The 21,264-nt window shown below is 37.7% G+C and overlaps 1 protein-coding gene across 1 annotated transcript; it reads right to left on the bottom strand.

Moving 5' to 3' along the window:
- Nucleotides 1-82: 82 nt before the first annotated feature.
- On the bottom strand, nt 83-21,205 carry ush1c (Usher syndrome 1C). Its single transcript, XM_086073126.1, has 27 exons — nt 21,063-21,205; nt 19,364-19,431; nt 17,762-17,905; nt 17,511-17,649; nt 16,005-16,113; nt 15,897-15,921; nt 15,746-15,803; nt 14,555-14,743; nt 14,412-14,471; nt 12,746-12,802; nt 12,000-12,142; nt 10,388-10,453; nt 10,156-10,301; nt 9,389-9,438; nt 9,049-9,213; nt 8,784-8,900; nt 7,690-8,349; nt 7,303-7,350; nt 7,083-7,211; nt 5,725-5,790; nt 4,577-4,618; nt 4,022-4,075; nt 3,801-3,900; nt 2,943-3,052; nt 2,729-2,784; nt 1,968-2,072; nt 83-1,249 (listed from the first exon to the last, which is right to left on the bottom strand). Exons 1-26 carry the CDS (start codon nt 21,096-21,098, stop codon nt 1,979-1,981), a joined length of 2,931 nt encoding a protein of 976 aa, XP_085929252.1. The 5' UTR covers nt 21,099-21,205; the 3' UTR covers nt 83-1,249; nt 1,968-1,978.
- Nucleotides 21,206-21,264: the final 59 nt, after the last annotated feature.

The raw sequence follows: 21,264 nt of genomic DNA on the forward strand, positions 1-21,264 counted from the left end.
TGGATTCCAACACTCCCGAAAAAGAAAAACGTACTAATGTAACACTAAACAATTATTCTTTTGCAAAAAATAGACACTATGGTTAAATTCAACCTCATCCTTTTATTGCAAGAGTGTTTTAATTGTTCTGCTGTCATTGTGTGTTACTCACAAAGATGATTTCAACATTTGGCATATAGTGCACATTAATGCAGTGGTTGGAAATCACAACAGGAATGATCCTAAATTTTATAACAGTAGCCTAAATGTTGTAAATTTAGGAACAAAATGCGGTAATGGAACAGACACACCAAGCAAAGCTCTCAATATATGTTATATTAATGTTCAACAGATTGATACTATTCGATAAGCAAATTGAACTATACGGTGGCTACTGATGGAAGCGTCCAGTAGTGTAGAACTGCACTCATCTATCATTCTAAAAGATGCCTTTAATATTTCTGCCATGCAGCTAAAAAACATACAGTAATAGTATACCAACGAAAAGGATTTCCACAAAGTACCTTGCAAATACTCATGATTCGATTTAGATGCACCTGCTATGTGCCATTTTAAACTACAACCAGAGCAAACACATTTTAACTAACACAATTCAAATTTCAGACAAATACATCAAAAAATGAAAATGTAATCTTTTTTGAATGATCTTTGAGCAGTAAATGACACAAAAAGTGATGATGCAATGTGATTGATGATAATAGTAATATATATATATATATATATAGATAATTTTTCTGCAGCATGGTAATCAGCACATGTATCTCACAATGGAGAGAATTTGGGTTCAAAATTTCAGACCTTTTTTCCTGTGTGGAGTTTTCAATTCTCCTTGTGTTTGCCTGGGCTTTATCCACATTCTTCCTCTTGCGAATGGATTGGTGGCTGAATGGATTTGCAAGTTTAATTTCCAGGTAGAAGAAAAAGTGTAGAGCAGAGCTCTCTTAATTCCTTTTATTGTTCCTGTAAAGGGCAGTTGAGTTGACCCGATTTGAAATTGACTTAAATGGATTACAGTACTGTGTTAAATTGAGTACTGATCATGAGCATTTTTTACAAATCAAGAGAAACACAATTCACTATCGTGACTCTCAGTTTTGCAATGGAAACTAAGAGCTAAAGAAGCATGCAGGAAAATTTATTATTTTGATGTGATTGATTGATTGATTAGTTAAATCCCAAAGGAATACCCGAGAAAGAAATGCTCCTTTTTAACCGGACTGGTTGTCGAGGCAGAGACTAGAAGAATGTTCTGTTGAAGACAAAAGACATGTATCGTTTACTCAAAGAGAATAAACACATCGAGAAATTGCTTTGTCCTGTCGATGCTCTGCAACAAAACAATCCAACACACATGCAGCTGAGTTTTACGAGCAAACAAGAATCCGATTGAAACTGCAGCCAAAAACGTCTCTTTCCAGTTAATCGGTATTTAAGCAAAGTTTTCAAATAAAGACACCGGTGTGTACTCGTGCAGAACTCCCCCACTCTGAGTGACAACGCATGCGAGAACATGTCAGTCCCGAGGAACAACATCAATCAGAACAACTACTGAAGGCTGGCAGGAGTCCTGCTCTGCTTTGCGAACGTCAATGACCTCAGGGCACAGGATAATACCACAAAGGCCACAATGTGCCTACGTATGTTTATATAAAGCACGCAGGGTTGGCAGACATATGATAGGATGGATCAGTGATCACATTAGCTGTAAATGTCTTCACCTGAATAGCAGATTCAATAAATAAAAAAGTCGCCTTGAGACTTTTTCTTTGAAAAATAAAGTCGATACTCCCTGCTGCCAGTTTCACAAAATATGGCAAGAAACTATACAAAAAGACTCATTTTGTTCCTCCTGATTGACAGTCACATGTGCTTAAGTGGGTGATGGGGGGAGAGACAGAAATGTCACAGACAACATCAACATCCACTCTGCTGTGCAGAAGAGGAGGTTTGAAAGCAGATGGAGTTACCGGGTTGCGGGTTAGGCCTGAAGCAGGTAGCCGTGCCTGTACAGTGTTGCACTGCCTTCAAACACCTTTCTGTTCACACTGGGACTGACTGATGCTGACTTTTGGCTGCACAAACATGTGCAAACACACAAGACACAAACCGCATTGTCATATTCTATGCCTGATCTGCATTATGTTAGATTCAACTGGTCAATTGCAATTCAGCTTCCCGTTGGCCTCCTCAATTCCAACTCCAAGAAATGAATTGGAATTAAAGGCTCATTCTCAATTCAGTTCGGAATTTTGTAAAGCCCTGGCCTCTAAACGTATTTTAGACAAAGTATCTTTACTTCTTTAGCATATCCAAATTTTGAGACATTTTTTATCTTTTAAGTTTGACCTATTAAAGCTTGAGCGCTATGGATTTTACCATGCGTTGTAATAGCTACGATATTTCAGGAAAAAATTCTATCTGTTGCCGATCCTAACCTTTAATTTATAAATAATTCATCATTATATTACTATATTACATTTTGAATTGTTGTTATAATATGAAAACCTGATGTGCTAGAGAGAGAAAAATGTGCAGAATCAAATTAATTTAGAAATGTTTACTTGCATCTGGGATTTAAAAAAATAGTAAAAATGTGTTGACCAGTGTTATTGCTACTATAATACAGGTACTTTTTATGTATGTATGTATGTATTCAAATAAACTACAAATACGACAATACACAGATATAATGGATGTAAAAAAATAATAATTAAAAAGGAAAACTTACACTTCATCTTCATAATGTTTTGGGGGCGACACTGCAATCACAACATCGATCCAGTCCTGAAAGTGACAACGTATTCAATTTGTCTTAGATCAAATAAAGCATGGCAGCAAGCAATCATTTATTACCATTGATTTATTGGAGGACTGTCTCACTGGCAAACTATTCACATTTGAAAGCAGTATACAGTAATACACTGAAGCATATTATACAGTACCCCTCCACTATTCCAGGCTTGGGCCAGAGAGTTTTGTCCTTCAGTCAGTGAAGCATCTAACAGGATCTTCCCATTAACAGCCATAAGTTCATCACCTGGTACAATGCCACCTACAAAATACACATTACAGACACTTTAGCTACCAAATATAAGTGCACAATAGTGATGCATACACACTAGGGAAGAAATGCATTGCACAATGCACAATTCTCTTGGTGGGCGGGCCCATGGCGACGGGTGTGCTACCACCTGAGCTATGCCATGACTGCAAGAGAAGACCAAACACATCGTTTTTGGTCTTTTGAGTTAGGAAGATTCCACCTGACACGAGCGATATATTAACAACACACAGTGGGGGAGTAGATCGTCTGTCTTCCAAGCTTGAAGGTCGTGAGTTCGTTTCTCAACCCATGAGTGACTTTTTTTTCTTCAATTCTTTATTTTACTCTCTCCCAAGTGTAAATGTTACTCTAAAACTGAGTTTATTTAATACCATTCTAAATACAGTCAAATTTACTCTACATAATTTACTGTGATGCTTTGCTATGCATGGCGCCTTTAAGGGACATTGACTGACTTGATATATAATATATTGTTGATTTTATATTTCTATTTTCTTGTATTGAAAAGCTGTTTTTGGAAAAATGTCCATGTGTTCTTTTGTTCCCCCCTTTTAGTAATACAGTAGTAACACAGATAATCCTGATAAATTTGGGTCGTGAAAATCTTTCACAAATTTTATGTTGCAAATACATCTTATATGCAGTAATTCAACCTCATGAGAGTCTAATCATCATCAAAAAGTGGTGTACTCATGCGTGTTAAGCACTGTGCAGTACATGCGCGCTATATACTAACCGTGCTTGTCTGCAGCCCCTCCCTCGTACACAGATGACACCACTAATTTCCCCAAAGGTGAGTCATCGCCCCCCTCCACAGCCAAGTCAAGCTGTCCCACCTAAAGAGTAGGATACAGAACCATCAGTCTGCTCACCTGACATTTAGTTACAAGGCAACAATCGTCTTATTAGGGATAATGTTATTTATGAATAGAACAAGAATTTATCTGAAGTAGTTACCTTTCTGATCCGCAGCAGTCTCACGTCTCGTCCTTCTATCTGGTCTGATGAGAACTTGTTTTACAGGGAGGAAGATAAATGAGGAAGAAGAAAAAGCACAGCAAAACACATGAGTGCAATACATAGTAAGCAAATAGAGAAGCCAAGCTGAAGAGGAAGTACCTCCTCATTTCTGTTTGGTTACATTCACTGATGACTGAGTAGGCTTTAAACATTAATTACAATATTACAAAAAAAACCTTTTTGGTAGCAGTACATTAGTCACTAAGTCCTATAGAGCTTGTCTTCACTGGGGGGAAGTGGAGCCCATGTTCCAGCAAAGAGCAGACTTCGGACCGAATCGAAGTGCACACACATATAGAGAACATAAACGATTCACCCTCACACATGTGGGCAATTTCAAGTCTTCAATTAACCAAAACATGGGTGTTTCTGAAATGTGGGAGGAAGTCAGAGTACAACCTCAGAACTTTGAGGCAGACATAAGCATTATGTCACCATGATGGCCATTATCATTACATACTATCACATTGATCATGCTAAGTCATACAATACCATTGCGTGGGGGTCGAAGTCTTCCAAGTACTTTTGAAAGCCCTGAAAAGATATCGATATGCTTTACATCTAGCACATCCACACGTCAATACAGAATTAACAAAAAAGGATACAAAGCAGCAACAGATGTGAAGGTTTTATGGTCGCATTTCCTTTGACAACCATCTTCATTTTACTAAAGGTTGAACAAAGCCCTTAGAGATGGGGCAGATGATTTATTCTGCTATTCTCACTCATTATTACCCTATAATGGCTATTTCCCTGCTCTTGGGGTGATACTAAAAGTGAAAAGTAGAAATCCAATCAAATGAAACGCGCTTTTTGTTGTTGGGATTCTGAAAGAGTGCACAATCTCGGATTGTAGCCACTGGAATCACCAGAGTGGCACAAAATTACCAGGGAGAATTATTTCCAAATGAGAAGCACATGGGAAGCAGTAGAACTGAAAGTGGAACCCATCTGTTCAGAAGTCAATGAAATTACCACTAAAGAAATTCGAGCAAAGAAGCTCTATAGTTAGCTATAGGGGTGTGAATTGCGATTCATAGGTCCCAATTCGGTTCGATAACGATTAATTTTGATACAAATCTATAAGTCAATTATTGCGATATTTTTTTCAAACTCAAATTTAGAAAATATTCATCATAAACTTGTACATGTACACTGTAAGATTTGTATGAAAATGTACTTCAGGCTCATAACTGTGAGCCACTGTATTTACCAAACAGGTTGCAATCTGTTTCATGTTTGAACAGCATTGAAATCAAATTTGAAGGCTTAATGTTCCATTAATATAACATTCTTCCATGCTTAAAGTGTGAAACCTATCCATAATTAAAAAATTATCTTTAAAAAGTGATTCGGCTGCATATTAAATCGATAAGAGAATTGCGTGCTGTAGTATCGCAATATATTAACACCCCTAGTTAGGTACATGCATTACTTTGTCTACAAGGTTGGTAAACACAACAAATGCTAACTGTCACATTCTATGGGAAACCTCTTCTTGAAACGATTAGAGTTAGCCAGACTACAGTGTAATTGAAAAAAGATCAAATCTCATCTCAATTGAACGCCCTGCTAGAAGCGATAGAGAAACACTTTAAGAAAAAAGTAGGAAGGTTATTTATCACTCAAGTTTAAATTACTTGTGGTTTGTTGTTTGATTTAAAAGACAAGTTGAAAGGCACCATCCGTTTCAACATTTCTGCAGGCTGAAACATAAAAAAATCACATGAAAATAATGAAAACAATAATACGCTGTGGCAAGTTCCTTCGATCCAGATCAGAACCAGATCAGTGGTTGCCCGATAGATAAGTCAATCACAAGATTGATGTTTATCATTATCAAGATAGTGTTATTTTCATACTTGATCATTATTACTATAACAATTGTTGATGACACGTTTTATGTGATCTAAGATGAGTTACTATGTGATGGAATCCACAAATGTTTTTTTTCCATTAAGCAAAAACTGAAATAATTATGTTCCACAGATTAAAGGGGAAGTCAACCCAAAAACCTTTGTTTTTGACAATAATATGTTCTATGCAGCCCCACTAGTTTAAATATGTATTTTAGAAGGAAGCAAAATCCAGCCGTTTTGATTCCTCTCAGGGGGCGGCCATTTTGCCACTTGCTGTCGACTGAAGATGACATCAATGTTGCTCAGGTCTCAGGTAACAACCAATCACAGCGCAGCTTCAAATAACAGGTGAGCTGTCAATTGGTCATTGCCTGAGCCCTGAGGAACATTGATGTCATCTTCGGTCGACAGCAAATGGCAAAATGGCCGCCCCGAGATGGATCAAAACGGCTCGATTTTGCTTCCCAACTCACATTCCACAAATGTAATATTAACTCATTCACTGCCATTGACGGCTAAAAACGTCAAAAATACATTTGAACTATCTCTATTAGTTTAACATTTTTTTCCTCTTTTGTTAACAAGAGTATGAAAAGTTTTTTTTATTGTACATTTAGAATAGATATAAAATTTGTGATTAATCATGGGTTAACTAGTAAAGTCATGTAATTAATTACGATTAAATTTTTAATCGCCTGACGCCTCAAATTTTTAATAATCTTTTCTTCTTTTTTTTATTAATTCGCTGCCATTGCCGGCTATAAATGTCGAAAATTAATTTTAACTAATTCCTATTACTTACTACACTTTTGTTAACAAGAGTATGAAAACCTAAAAACAATTTTCATTGTACATTTAGAACAGATATAAAATTTGCGATTAATCGTAAGTTAACTAGTGAAGTAATTCGATTAATTACAATAAAAAAAAATCTTGCCTGCCGCCCCTATGTTTTTATTTTATTTTATTATGAATTTATGGCAGTGAATGAGTTAATCAGAATGTCATGTTTAGACTAGTAAGGTCACATATAACATATTGTCAAGAAAGGTTTAAGGTTGCCTTCCACTTTTAACTCTGATGTGCCACATGAAGGCTTTATGACCCTGGTAAGGTGAATCACACGGGTCGCAGCCTACCAGGCCATCAGAACGAACAGCAGGTCTGCGTGGGTCCGGTCGGTGGGTCTGCGACTGAGGCAGCATGACGGGCTTGGACATGACCGGGACCGTAGGACGCCGCTGGTTTGGAGGACTCGGTGCTAGTTGCTATCGGAATATTGCCAATACATTTAAAAATGTTTAAAAGTTCTAATGTAATAAACATTGATGAGTATGAGATGTGTAATTTAACACTCACCAAGGAAGGAGTGGAAATGCGACTGGCATGTGAAGTATTTCTCATAACCTGAACCACAGTAAAACGCAATGAAACTCGCTGCACAACGTAGAAATGACTTTGAACACACACACAGAGCATGGATAAGGCGTTGAACCATAATGTTTGCAAAAATGATGTAATTTTCTTTTATGTATCGCAAAGGCAGAACACAGTCCAATCACTGCACATCACATGCAATGCATCATCGCAACAAAGCCACTACCAATCAATAACAGCTAACAACATCTTCAAGACATTTCCTGAGGCTAAAGGGAAACAATGATGAGCCGCTATGTCATGCCATTAACGAGCATCCTGGTAAAGGAACAAACCATGCATTCATGAACACACCATTACGCCTCTAACCTTCGGACTAGAAGGGTAGGACATTTCACTAGTGTTGGATGAGTAGATGCCCCCTCTCGGGAGGTAGCCACCCGCCTCCCACTCGCTCCTGCGTTCAGGTGGACTTAAGGGGTGAGGCAGGTTATGATGCTGGCGGTACCCGCTGAGGGCGCCTACTCTTTCTTCAGACTGTTGCGGCGGTGGAGGAGGTGGGGGCGGCGGGGGTGGTGGCGGAGGAGGGGGCGGCGGTGGGGTAGGTGTCGGGGTGGGCTTTGGGGATGAAGGCGGGCGGGTTGACTGAGATGGAGGGGGATAGTGGGAGGAAGGCGGAGGAGGGGCTTGAGATGGATGAGGTCTGCGCCCCTTGTTTGTCAAGGTTGATGGGGTAGAGGGAGGTTTGCGAGCGTTGGGTGGAGACGGTGGCCGGCGCTGTGGTGATACTTTAGAAGGAGAAAAGTTGGGGATGGTGGGGTTTAGTTTGGGTGAAGGCGGAGGGAGAGGCAAAGGAGGGGGAGGCTGGCTAATAATTGGTGGGGTGGGGGCTAGTCTCTTTAGAGGCCCCTTCAGACTCTGGTCCACATGATCCAAGTTAATGTCATCCAGGTCAGTCGTGGCTAAGTGCAGACCTCCAGGGAAACGTTTCACCTTGGGCTCCGAGGTAGGTGAAAGGGGTGGTGACAGCTTCAGAGTCAAAACAAAAACATTTTGTAATACTGACAGCAATGTGTAGTAATGATAAATAATTATAGACTTCTGTGGTCTGGTTTTGACTGTACACATTTTAAAATTAAAAATAAACTGCTCTTAAACAGTGCATGTGTAGTTCAGCCTTTATGTCCTAACAAAACTCATTTTAAGATTGTAATCGAGACCAGAAATTTGTGAAAATCCTCCCACACTCAGCCATTAACAGAAAGCTGCCATTACAAGCAATTGAATTCGCTCCCTCGTGGCCATTTTTGTAAATGCATTTATTCATCATAATTGCAACAATTGAAGCTCGGTTTTACTTACAATAGTCTTAAGATATATTTCACTCAGAGTGAAAATATTAAAAATATCTTAAGAGATATGAAGAAGGGAAATACCACACAGAGTTGCAATTTAAAAAGTACCTCTGGTGACTCGTTCTCCACACAAGAGATTTGTTCCAAGCGAGTCTGACAAAGACGCTCGACCCAGTGTTGTACTTTCTCAGACTCCTCAAGGTCTTCTCTCTCTGTTTCTGAAACCTGTCATTCAGGCATCATAATACAGCAAACTATGGGAGTCAATCCCCCACACGCCTTCATGTTATTTGAAATATTACAACAATTTTAGCAACACATTGCTGTACGGAGTAGAGCAAGAACAGCAAATTCATGTTGCTGTGTATTATACCTCCTGAACCAGCCTATTGATCTTCAGCTGCTTCTCTCTTTCGTACATCTCTTCTTTCTCCTTGGCCAATTTCAGCTCAAACTCCATCTCCTTTTTGTTTTTTCTCTGCTCATGCAGCGTGTCTGCGTTGGACATTTTTTTCTTTTTCTTCTTCTTGTCTCCTTTCTGCAGTGCCAATAGTTTGTAAGTGTCAAACAAAAAAACTGTCCGTCACTGCAAACCCCATGGCAAGACATGCCCACACTTACTAAGAAACACCAACTAAAATTCTCATGCCACTCTAAACCATCTTAAATGCTCTCACACGTAGCACCAAACCAACACTGGAAGTCAACAATACCTTGCGTAATGAAGGGAATTTGCCTTCATATCGGTAAAACCAGCCAAATGCTATGAAGATGAAACAACAGCTCAGCTTTGACTGGTCACACATTTCAAATGTTGAAATTATTTCTTACATAAAATTACTAACATCACACATCCAAGAAACAGGGAAGGAAAGAGATCAAGGCTCTGTTACCATTTGGCCTATTTGCATTGAATTGAACCATGGACAGTGTCCATGGATTTACAACAACAAAAACACATCAGTTCACACAAGGAAATTTGACCTAAACTATGATTTATTATGTACTTTCTATAGATCTACCTACCTACGTTGAATGTACAATATATGACTGGATTATGTGTAATATAAACGACTGTAGGAAGGCTATGAAGCTTGAACTACTATACAGGGTGGATTATAACTATATATGACTACAAGACAAGTAGCATTTTTTTATTCTCAAATTTGGCAGAAGAGCCTAGGTAAAATGTTAGATTTGGTTGTCAGAGGAAATCTGGCCGAAGTTTGTTTATACATGTAAACATCCAAATACTACTACTCCACACTCACAGGTCTGTCCTGCTCATCCTCCTTGGCCTCGTCTGTGAATGAGCTGGCTTCATCGTCTAATGAGGAGTTGATAAGAGGCAGCACAGCACACAGCAGTGATAGAAAAACACCATACTCATTTACATCGACATGCTGCATGCTCAAGGTGAAAAAAGAAGCAGACATTTTCATGCAACGAGAGAAAATGTTGATCGAACTAGGGGGCTTACGGGAACTTTTGGCTTTCGGAGACTGAGTGGTTTGAATCTCAGGTGGGCTGGGAGATGGGCTCCTCTGGATTTGAGGATCCAGCCGCTCGGTAGTACCGTAGTCTTCTTCCCACTCTCTGTGGTGTTTCCTCGCCACAGCCTCAATCCTAAAGAGGATGACAAAGTCAAGAAACATAATTTAAATGTACAGAGGGTGAATGTTATGTCAAACAGCATAAATGCCACGGATTACCTCTCCATCTCCTGCTTGTAGCGGTGCTCTTCCTCTTCAGCCTTCTGTGAGATCTCCATTTTCCTTCTGGTAACAAATTAGAAGCTTTAACTATCCACCCAACATACATAAAGGCAGAGGTAATTAATGTGTTAGTCTTCCTCTGAGAATTGGATGCAGCCGTATTAAACTGCACCTAATATTTCTAGATGTTAAGTGCAATCTCAAGAAACAAAACAAATAAATATAAGATGTAGTAAACCTTATATACGGTCAATTGTGCTGTAACTATACACTGGTTTCATACATGGGATGAATCAGCGGATAATCTGCCGTCCATTAAAGTCTTAGAGGGGAAAGTCAACCCCAAAAAAATTCTTCACAATAATATGTTTTTTGCAGCCACACTAGTCTAAATACGATACTGTGGCTAATATTGCTTTTGTGGAATATGAGTTAAGCAGAAAAATACAACAGTTTATATCAATATCAGAAAGCAGATATTTTGCCACTTGCTGTTGAGTGAAAATGACATCATAGTTGCTCAGGTCTCAGGTAACAACCAACTACAGGCCTGAGCCCTGAGCAACTATGATGTCATCTTCAAGTGGCAAAATGGCCGCCCCGAGATGGATAAAAACAGCTGAATTTTGCTTCATAACTCCATCCATCCATCCATTTTCTTAACCTCTTGTCATATTCTACAAATGTAATATTAATCAGAATGTCATGTTTAGACTAGTGAGGTCACATATAACCAATCAGTGTCAAGAAATGTTTAAGGTTGACTTGACGCCTTGAAAATTGCCTTCCTTCTAAACAAAGCCAATTCAGGCAACCTTTTTTTTGTGTGCCAATTTTCTAAGATAGCTTTTAAAAAAGAAGAATGTGACACACAGTGCTCCATGCATTACCCGTAAATTGTGAACATAAATGACGTTGAACACTTTCACCATCAGAATATTTATTTTTAAAATCATCTGTGTTTTTTCAATTCCATTCCCATTGTGCAAAGAAGATGAATTTCCTGTAGACCAATGTGTCAAATTCCACCTCCAGCTATGGTCGTGTAATTTGGTAAGGTTAGGACAAGAGGCCAAAACCAAGTGCAAAAATGTTCAGCTGGCTTTGTTTGCACTTGTAGCTCAGTTGACCCATCCACTTGTGTGTGTTCTGAATAGTATTTTTAATGCCCACATATTTTGCCAGTAAATAGCACAAACATGAAGTCACAACCTATGATTTCTCTGTGCTTTTTGTTGTCTTTTTTATTTTATTTTTTTTATTTTTTTACTCCTGGTCCACTTCTTTATTTATGCAGCATTCATATTTGATTGTAAATGAACCAAACCACCGAGCTGCTACACTTGATCAAATTGAAACTACCGGTATACTATGACAACAATTGTACCAGTTTGTTTTAACGAAACCAAACAAAAAACAAAAGAAAAGGATAATAGACACACATGCTTTTACTGCTCTTGGTTACTCCAAACAAAAACAATTTGTTGATGTTGACAACGTATCATTTCAATCCTGTCAAGTATTTAACAAGTTAAGCGTGTTACATTTTCTTTTAGGGGTGGAATAACCACCTCACTGCTATAGAGCCATGAAACCCCCAGTAACTTACTGTCTCTCCTTCTCCTGCTGCTCTTTAAGGATCTTACTGGTTTCCAGAGCCACCCTCTTCTGATGCATCAGCTCCTGCCTCTCCAGCTCCCTGCGTGACTCCATTGCCAGACGCTCCTCGTCCGTCATAAACAGCTCACTGCCCTGAGAAATCAGCAACAGTCAGCCAACCAACCTCCTGGACTGTGAAGTGGATGTCACATTTCATTTCAGAGCTTCACTTACAACCCACTGTTTGCATCAAGGGAAATTGTATGAAAACAGTCATAAAAATAAACATATTCGAAACACATTCTTGAATTTGAATAATCCATAGGAGGAAATTCTGCACGCAGTATGTAAAATAGGAAAACACAAACACAAATGCATTAGACAGACGCAATAAATAAGACCGGGCTGCTTGTCACTTATTGCACATTCATCAACAGCCCTGACGTAAACAAGCTCATGAAAGACGTGATTGATGGTCAATGTTGAGAGACCGAGGGGAAAGCTAAATGATGGAGCCATAAATAAATAAAAAAAACACAGGATGCACATCTGAGAAAATGAACATGCACTATTTGTGCCATCATTGGCTGAGGGAATTTTAGTCATTACAACTTTAAAAATAAATCAAGCATGTGATTTCCATATGAAGTGCAGTGTGTGTTTAAGAACCTACGGAAGAGTAGACATAGCAAGTAATCTGTGCAACATAAATTCAAAACACACCAATATTATAATGTAACGTTAGAATTTACTTACAGCTCCTGTCAGAACAGTAATAGTCAGACTCCTGCTGCTTTTGAGGACTCTCACGGCCTTGAAAAGTAAGAAAATAAAGAAAGACAAATAAATAAGGCCCAGTCTCATTATTTTTACAGATGATGGTATCTTCCCGTAAGCCACAAATATACAGTCAAGTCAAATTTATTTTTAAAGCCCTTAATCACAAAATTGGCTCAAATGGCTTCACATACCCACAATTGACAAATATTAATGAGCTCCCCTAATCTTAACCACAAGAGAATAAGGAGAAACTCAAAAAACACCATCAGAGGAAAAATAAGAAATCATGAGAAGGGGCCGCAAATGTGGGAACCCCCCTTCCAAGATGACCAGGTTGCAATGATCGGCGTCCTTTGGGCAATCATTTACATAATATGTGGTGCTAATCAATGTTAACTAGAATAGTGCGAGAGTCCATTTAATGAGTTAAAGCGGAGATTGGACCCCGCAGGCGTCAAATGATTGACATATCACAGCACCGGCGCAGTGGCGCCTCAAGTCTTGCCAATGCAGCCTGCCATTTTTTTCCCCATCAGAGTAATTGTTATGCCTCTCCTGCACAGTTGGTGGCGCTATGAACCACAATATGTTGTAATCCTAACCCTAACCTCAATAGGATTCTGGAGAAGAAGAATCTCCCAACGTCATGTTGGTTTCCCCGTGAGATGTGAATGACTGTTTAAAATATATTTTATGTTCAGATAGATTGTTTTGAACGGACATTGGGACATCAATAAGTTAACGTTGTTTTGCACAAACAAAATAAATGCATGACCTGAATGACGAACAGAGATGTGAAACAGGAAACAGAAGTACGGAGCGGCCTTCCAAATTAAAAGCATAGATTTCAAAATAGGATATTTAAACATCACACACACAAAACAGCTTGAATAATACAGCTTAGCACTTACACACTTAGTATATATGCCCTAACGTTTTTAGTCTAGAAGTGGGGGGTTAAATAGCAGGATTTAATAACATTATTATTAAATAATAACATTAGTTGTGGTTGTAAATAAAATGCTAGGATTTACCTTTTTTTTTCATAGGGTATGTAGAAAATGAAACATATTTCAAATTTCCAAAAACAAATGGCAAATTTCATTCATGTTAAACACTGTTAATTGTTCATTGTTCGAATATTGTACATTTTGTCCATTGTTAATAAACAGCAAATTATTGGCAAAAACCTCCTGTGTGCCATAATCGATCCGTGCATTTCCTGAACCGCTTATTTTTCACAAGGGTCACAGGAGCGCTGCAGCTTACATGTGCTATAATATGTACTTAAATATATTTCAACATTTAGAGACTCCAATTGAAACTAATTGTTTATAAAACAAAGTATTTGGCATAATCTTTGGATATGTATACGTATCCTTGCCCCCTGCCCCCCAATTTATAAAAGTCTGGCTCCACCACTGCCAAAGTGGTAGCCTGTGTCAGATCTTGTCCCGGTCAACTGGTGCAGTCCATGTTTACAGTAGATTGCAAGCTCTGATACTAACCCTTTTTGGTGAAATGAATACTAATTTTGGTGCTTCGTGAACAAAAGCATTGAATTGAAGCATCAAAGGGAAAATGTCAGGCCTGCATGGTATAACCCAAGAAGCCATAAGACAAATGTTATGGTGTGGTTTACCTCTTTGTGGTCCACATTGGTGAAGTCCACCCCATTCACTTCCACAATCTGGTCTCCAATCTATATTTTGTGGGCACAATTGAAGACATTTGCAGTTGACAGAAGGAAGCCACAGAGATCATCTGAATATTGCGAACGCTCACCTCAAGTCCGACTTCAGCAGATAGTGAGCCTGGTTTGACGTTGCTGATGTAGATGCCAGGTTTCTGTGTGGGACCACTGGAGATGCTGATGCCCATGCCTTTGGTGCCCACGAGGCTGAGGAAGACTTTCTTCTCCTTGATCTCCTTCCCGCCAATCGATGTCAAACCGGCAATACTACTTTTTTTCTCCTGGGTTGTACATCATGCATGAAAGAACAACAGACCACGAAAGAGCTGACATGCTGACTATTAAAAGGAACAAGGCTTATGTCAAGCTTTATCTATTGCTGTATCTGTGTGGCTTTATTATATTTTTAACGCTGAGCATATAAGATGTATCCATGTATGTTGTATATAAGCGTCGCAAGTGACATTTGAATGTTTTTGGACCGTCTTGTATTCTAAATAAAATATTATAAGTTATTATAATTAGGGGTGTCAAAATGAATGCGCTAATTTTGAGTTAATTTAAAGTTCCTTTAATGCCACTATTTTTTTTTTTTTACGCGTGATTAGTGCAATTACTAATTAATTGCAATTACTGTACAATTACCTGGAACGCCTGTACTGGGGGAATTCCAGTTGCAACGCAGCAGACACGTCCACATCAAAATTTTGCAGTAATACATTTCATAATAATGCATATATTTTACTATATATATATAAGTTACTTCATGTTAAAGATTAGATAGCTCTTAATATGAAAATAAAAATGCACTGAGCTGTCACCAACGTATTACAAATGTAATTATGTCATCTAGTAGCAGAAAAATGACCTCAACACAAATCAATATCACACTCATTTTTACAGTACAGTACATATTTTTAATTTTAACTCAATTTTATGAATTATTATGAAATTACGATGGATATATCAATGACTAAAAGATGCAGCCACATTTCTATTAGTTTATTATTTTTTTCCACTTTTGTGTCAACAAGAGTAATAAAACTTGGGATTTTTTTTGTACATTTAGAACAAATATAAAATGTGTGATTACTCGTGAGTTAACTACTGATGTCATGAGATTAATTACGATTAAAAAATGTAATTGCCTGACACCCCTAATTATAGTATAAGTATTCTAGATAAAATAATTACTGGAGTTTGATCTGAATATCAACTGAATCTTTGTTGGTGACACTTGACAATGAAAGTGTCTTTAATGACACCTTACTGATTGTACTCACCCCAGATTCTGACACAAATTGATCAACAAACTGCCACTTGAGGGGTTCGTCCGACGAGCTAAACACAGGAGATAGTGATCAGAATGTCTCACTTGCAGAACAAAAAAAAACTCAAAAAAAAAGTTAGAATTTAAAAAAAAACTGACTTTACCTTTTAACAGGAATCATCCCCACATCTACAAAAAGTAGAAAAACAAAAATACATGGGACAACATACTTAAGAATATGAGTCATGGTATAGGGTATGATTTTAACTCACGTCTGACTTTAAGCGATACAATCTTCTTGGTCTTGATAAGACTGATAACTTCCTCATGTATGCAGGAAGAGATGGAGTATCCGTTGATGCGAACAATCTCATCACCCACCTTGTGTATCAATATAGAATGGAATAGCATCCATAATACATTTAGTATATCCTGAAATAGTTGTTAGCCCAGCAATTTACATGCATACTCACTCCAGCACTGGTCTTAATGATTAAGAGGAGCGGCACATTACTAGTTTAGACCACATCAAATGGCTCGCTTGTTTTGACATTTGCATTGATGCATCCTTACAGTAGCATTTTCTGAGACCCAACTCAACACAATTTCTAACAATTACAAAACCATTTGAATATTACAATGAACAATTTGATGGTTGTTTGATACTGTTTGGTGACAAATAGATCTTGTCATATTCTGGAGCAAAAATGTGATCTTTCTAAAATCATATTTCATTAAGAGGAGACCAATATCAAAGATATAATTCCATTGAGATTGTGGTTTCTCTCCGTTTTAGATATTATAAACTCAACAACAAGGCATCTGAATCCTGACTGCTATTGAAGCAAATTAAGATTAAGAGACCAGAAGAAGGAAAACACATTAGTCTCATGACAGAACCTATTTTCTTTATTCTATGACTCGAGAAATAGTTTGTTCAGCAAACAGAGAGCCTACTACCCACTAGTGGACAAAAGTATGATGACAAGCTATTAAAATATTTTACTGTCTTAATTCTTTGATGCAACAAACATAGGTCACTCTACAATTGATATATTTCTAACCACATAAAACATATCTGTACGCTTCATACGTATGGAGGATCAAAACTGCCTAAATTAAATAAATGAATACACCATTAAATAATTAAATAAATGTGTCATTAATTAATTAAATGTTTCATTTATTAATTAAATATGGAATAAATCAATGTGTTATTAAATGTCTCATTAATGAATGAAATTATTTATGATTATTTGTAAATATATATATATATATATATATATATATATATATATCTCCATCCATCCATTTTCTGTACCGCTTGTCCTCACAAGGGTCGCGGGGGTTGCTGTAGCCTATCCCAGCTGGCTTCGGGCAGTAGGCGGGGTACACCCTGAACTGGTTGCCAGATATATATATATATATATATATATATATATATATATATATATATATATATATAATTATTTCTCTATTTAATTAATTATTTTGTGGTCACTGTGTGACCATGTATATATATATATATATATATATATATATATATATATATATATATATATAGGTAATTTAATTAATTACACATTTATTTAATTATTGGTTTATTTATTTCCATATTTAATTAATAAATTACACATTTAATTATTTCATGACACATTTATTTAATTATTTATTAGTGTATTAATTTATTTAATTTTGGCACTTTTGGTCCTCCATACATACCAAATATTGTATGTTATTGTAGTTGAATAGAAACATAAGACAGATAATACACAAACCTGAAGACCAACATTACCAGCCTGACCATCTTTGACGATTTGTGATATGTAGAGACCACAGCCAAACTCCAGTCCTCCCCGCACACTCAGACCCAGTCCATCACGATGTGTCCGATCTAACCGCACCTCCTTCAGCTTCCTGAACCCGTCCGTCCATATCGTAGATGACATAAAAACAGGTAACAGTATAATGAATGTGTGATTAAAAAAATATGTTGTAAGTTGAATATGACGCCTCCCCTTGTACACACCTGGACCTCTTGGGGGTTAGCAGGTCATACTCCACCTGGTGTTTGAGTGGGATGAGCGGTCGGATAGCATCAAACAGGGGCAAACGCTTTGGTTCATTGATTACCAACTTCAGGTCCCCAACAAGCACAGGCAAATCCATGGACCTGCAACACAGAATTTTTTTATTTTTTTTTTTATTTCACCCAATTAGATGTGATCAGAGCTTAAGAACTGAGGGACACCAAATTTGTGGGATCGGATCTATAGTTAAAAATAGAAGGGGACATTACATATCATTGTTAGGATGTTAATTGATAAAAGTTCATAAGGGTATTTCAGCATGTTATTATAGGAACAGGCAGGTTAAATGGTAATATTCTAGTTGAGAGAAAATCACAAAATCACTTATTCATTCTGTACCCAAACTTTAATATCAGAAGTAAGATCTGAACCCACCCACTCGTCTATTCAAAGACCAAAAATCACATTTACAATAATCATAATAATGATGATGATGATGATAATAATAATGCATTATATTTATATGGCAATTTGTCTTTTTGCTTTCACACACTCAAAGCACTTACAACTACATAAACAAGAAATTAATTGGCAGATTAATCGATTATTGAAATAATCAATAGTTGCAGGCAGCCCTACGCATGGTATACGTCCAACACAACTAGCTCCTGACGTCGGTCACTAAAATTTGCCTTCCAGTCCAAAGAAATACCAATCAACCTCACACATATGAAAATCAAGTAGTCGGATATCGTGGTGGAATGTTTTTCAAATGTAGTTTGGGGTCAACGTTAAAAGAACACAAGCTTTTCTTCTTCTCTAAACATTGGCTGAACACTATTTCAGGATGAAGCTGTCTTGCTGAAAAACAATTGACTGCCTTGTCTTGACCTTTTTGTAGTTTTGTTTGTTTGTTTGTTTGTTTTGCATCGGAAGAGAATCCAATGAGTAATAATCCAGTAGAGACTTTTAGAGCCCAATAACAACAACAACAATTTATTTGTTGGAATCTGAACATTGAACACGAATGGAAAATGCAAATAATCCAATTATTTGTGCAGTTCAAGACAAAAACAACAAGGGCATTAATGAAAGCAGCAAAGTAAACACACCTGTACAAAATCCTCTTCCTTTGAATTATTAATTAATTGGCGCCATTATATAATTGCTTGGAAGGTGAACATAGGCCTTTTGTGAAAACCTGGCCAAGCTTGTCAGGGTACCGTGGAAACTGATAAGCAGCTTAAGCCACAGGAACACAGGTACAAAGATGATTGAAACCTAGACCTGCACCCAGCCACCCCTATACTATGTTGCTATCAGACACCCAAAAGGACATCACCTACACTTTGTTTTTTGGAGGATAAGAAAAGAATGGACAAAGATTTTTTTTTTTTAATAAAGCTGTGAAAATGGCTGGAAATGGGTTAACAGGGGATGTTTAGTAACTTCTTAATTTTAAAGGAGAGTATGCATACATGCTACCCACTATTTACTCAAAGTAAAAGTAAAAAATATATATAATCCATTTGATCAGTATCATTATGAGGGGGGAAAACAAAGGAAAGCACAATTACGAACACACACAAACAATTACTTACTGGTGATACATGCGGAGGACATCATACAAGTAGTCCTTCTCTGCTTCATTTTCAATAAGCAACTCCACCTGCAAGACATTAAAAACATTCCCAACCACTGAATGAGGTGAGCCATGTTATAGCAGTCATACAAACCTTATGACGACTCAGCTGTCGCAGAATGGTTTTTAAAAAGCGCTTCGGCCACTCACTGATGTAACACATTGTTTACAATTTAATTTAAATTTAAACCTAAACTTTCCTGCAAGATAAACATCCCATTATCATTCTTAGTTTATCTGAAAAGTTAACACTCTGTTGAGCATGATGAGCTTTCTGTACTGAAGGAGGCTTGACTGCTGGTCCCTTCCCAACAAACCACAGCAATGGAATAATAGCAGTAGAGTAGAAGAGGCTGAAGGAGGGAAGGTCAGGAGTGTCATCTTACATCCCAGACACAGGGGTAAACATTCACACTCTAAGTCATTTATACACAACTTTAAAATGGCACAAATAGCCTATATAAGACGAATGCTCAATCAGATGCCCGGGTTTCAATTCATCGTGGGACTAAAGCTATAGGTCGGATATAGACAAATCGGAATTGCACTGTTCCCACCGACATAAAAAAGTCAAATACAGGTCGCATTTTGGCAAAAAATAAAAAATAATAATCAGATTTGGGTCGCATTTGCCTGCAGTGTGAACGTAGTAGTATTAGACAGGTGCACTATGGTGACAATTATGCATCACTGGATCTACATGGCATTTATGACAGCCATAAATGTCTTTCTACACTCCTGCCTGAACAGCACACAGACTTTGACACCATAAACCAATGACATAAAGGCTCACAGGCCAGCCACACACCCATTTTGAAAAGTGCAATGTTGTAGCTACTGGCTGGCTAGTGGCCTCCCATTATCATTTTATCATTTGTGACTTACTTGTTCCCCATTACAATGTACAGAAATGAACAGATCAACCTTCCAAACAAATGTGCATTTAATGATCCAAAATTGCTCACAGAAACACTGAGGAAGCACAACACAGAAATGAACAAAGCCTGATTGTGTCCTCGTTCAGCCTCTAATTAAACCCTTAAATTCCCAATTTATTCCGGCTCAGCTGCTCATCTTCATTATTCAATGCTGGTTTGCCCTTTTAAGAGCCTCTGAGTGTCTGAGTCCAGCACAGATGGTTGTATGGTGATATCCATCAAGCTCTGGCCCTGAAAACACTCTGGCCATATCACGTTCCGTTCCTCTGTTGTCAAAGTTACCTTTTCAGTAACTATTTATCTGATGCATAAGGGGGAGGGGGGGGGGGGGTCGCTTGCTACATACCATTCGCACATGTATGAAAACATCATGCAAAACACAAAATACCCGAAAGTAGATATAGGATTAGGATATAGTGATTTCAATATGGTGATGTAGTACTGTATTTATAAGTCATACTGTATTACTGGGAATTAAAGATACAGTACCCTAAAAAACTAAACTATATGTACTGAATCTCTATGTTTAGGCCTACTTGATTGCTATTGTATTAAAAAGTAACCCCCACAAATCCCTCAGCATTTCTCCTTGAACATTAATGTTCAATACTGATTGCTTGGACAGGTTTTTTTTTTCAACTTTCAGCCGGACAGGTAGACTTTTAATAAATGCTATCTTGTAGCGTGAGATACACAATTTAAACATGTTTCCTGCCTTACCTTATGCCTGAATTCGCGAGCAACTTTGCGTTCCATTTCAAGAAAGAAGAAACGACCTATTTTTAGCCAACGTCGTGAGGTGAGATGCCTGGGAGGGTGAAGTTTGAGTCAAGTCAACCGACCGAGGCGGCGAGCATGTGTGGGTACTATTGTACAGTCTAACTTCCGGCAAATATATCACAATAAAGGCATATTAAAGCGA

This window comes from Leptonotus elevatus, chromosome 4 (genome assembly GCF_054856555.1).
Source record: "Leptonotus elevatus isolate MCC_2025b chromosome 4, RoL_Lele_1.0, whole genome shotgun sequence".
In the NCBI taxonomy this organism is placed as follows: domain Eukaryota; kingdom Metazoa; phylum Chordata; class Actinopteri; order Syngnathiformes; family Syngnathidae; genus Leptonotus; species Leptonotus elevatus.

Excerpts from the sequence above, each read along its gene's own strand:
- ush1c (XM_086073126.1), bottom strand. The coding sequence starts at position 21,098 with ATGGAACGCAAAGTTGCTCGCGAATTCAGGCATAAG. Across the intron at positions 14,472-14,554 it reads CTGCTGAAGTCGGACTTGAG|ATTGGAGACCAGATTGTGGA; the intron begins GTGAGCGTTCGC and ends CACAAAATATAG. Across the intron at positions 12,143-12,745 it reads TTACTGTTCTGACAGGAGCT|GGCAGTGAGCTGTTTATGAC; the intron begins GTAAGTAAATTC and ends CTGATTTCTCAG.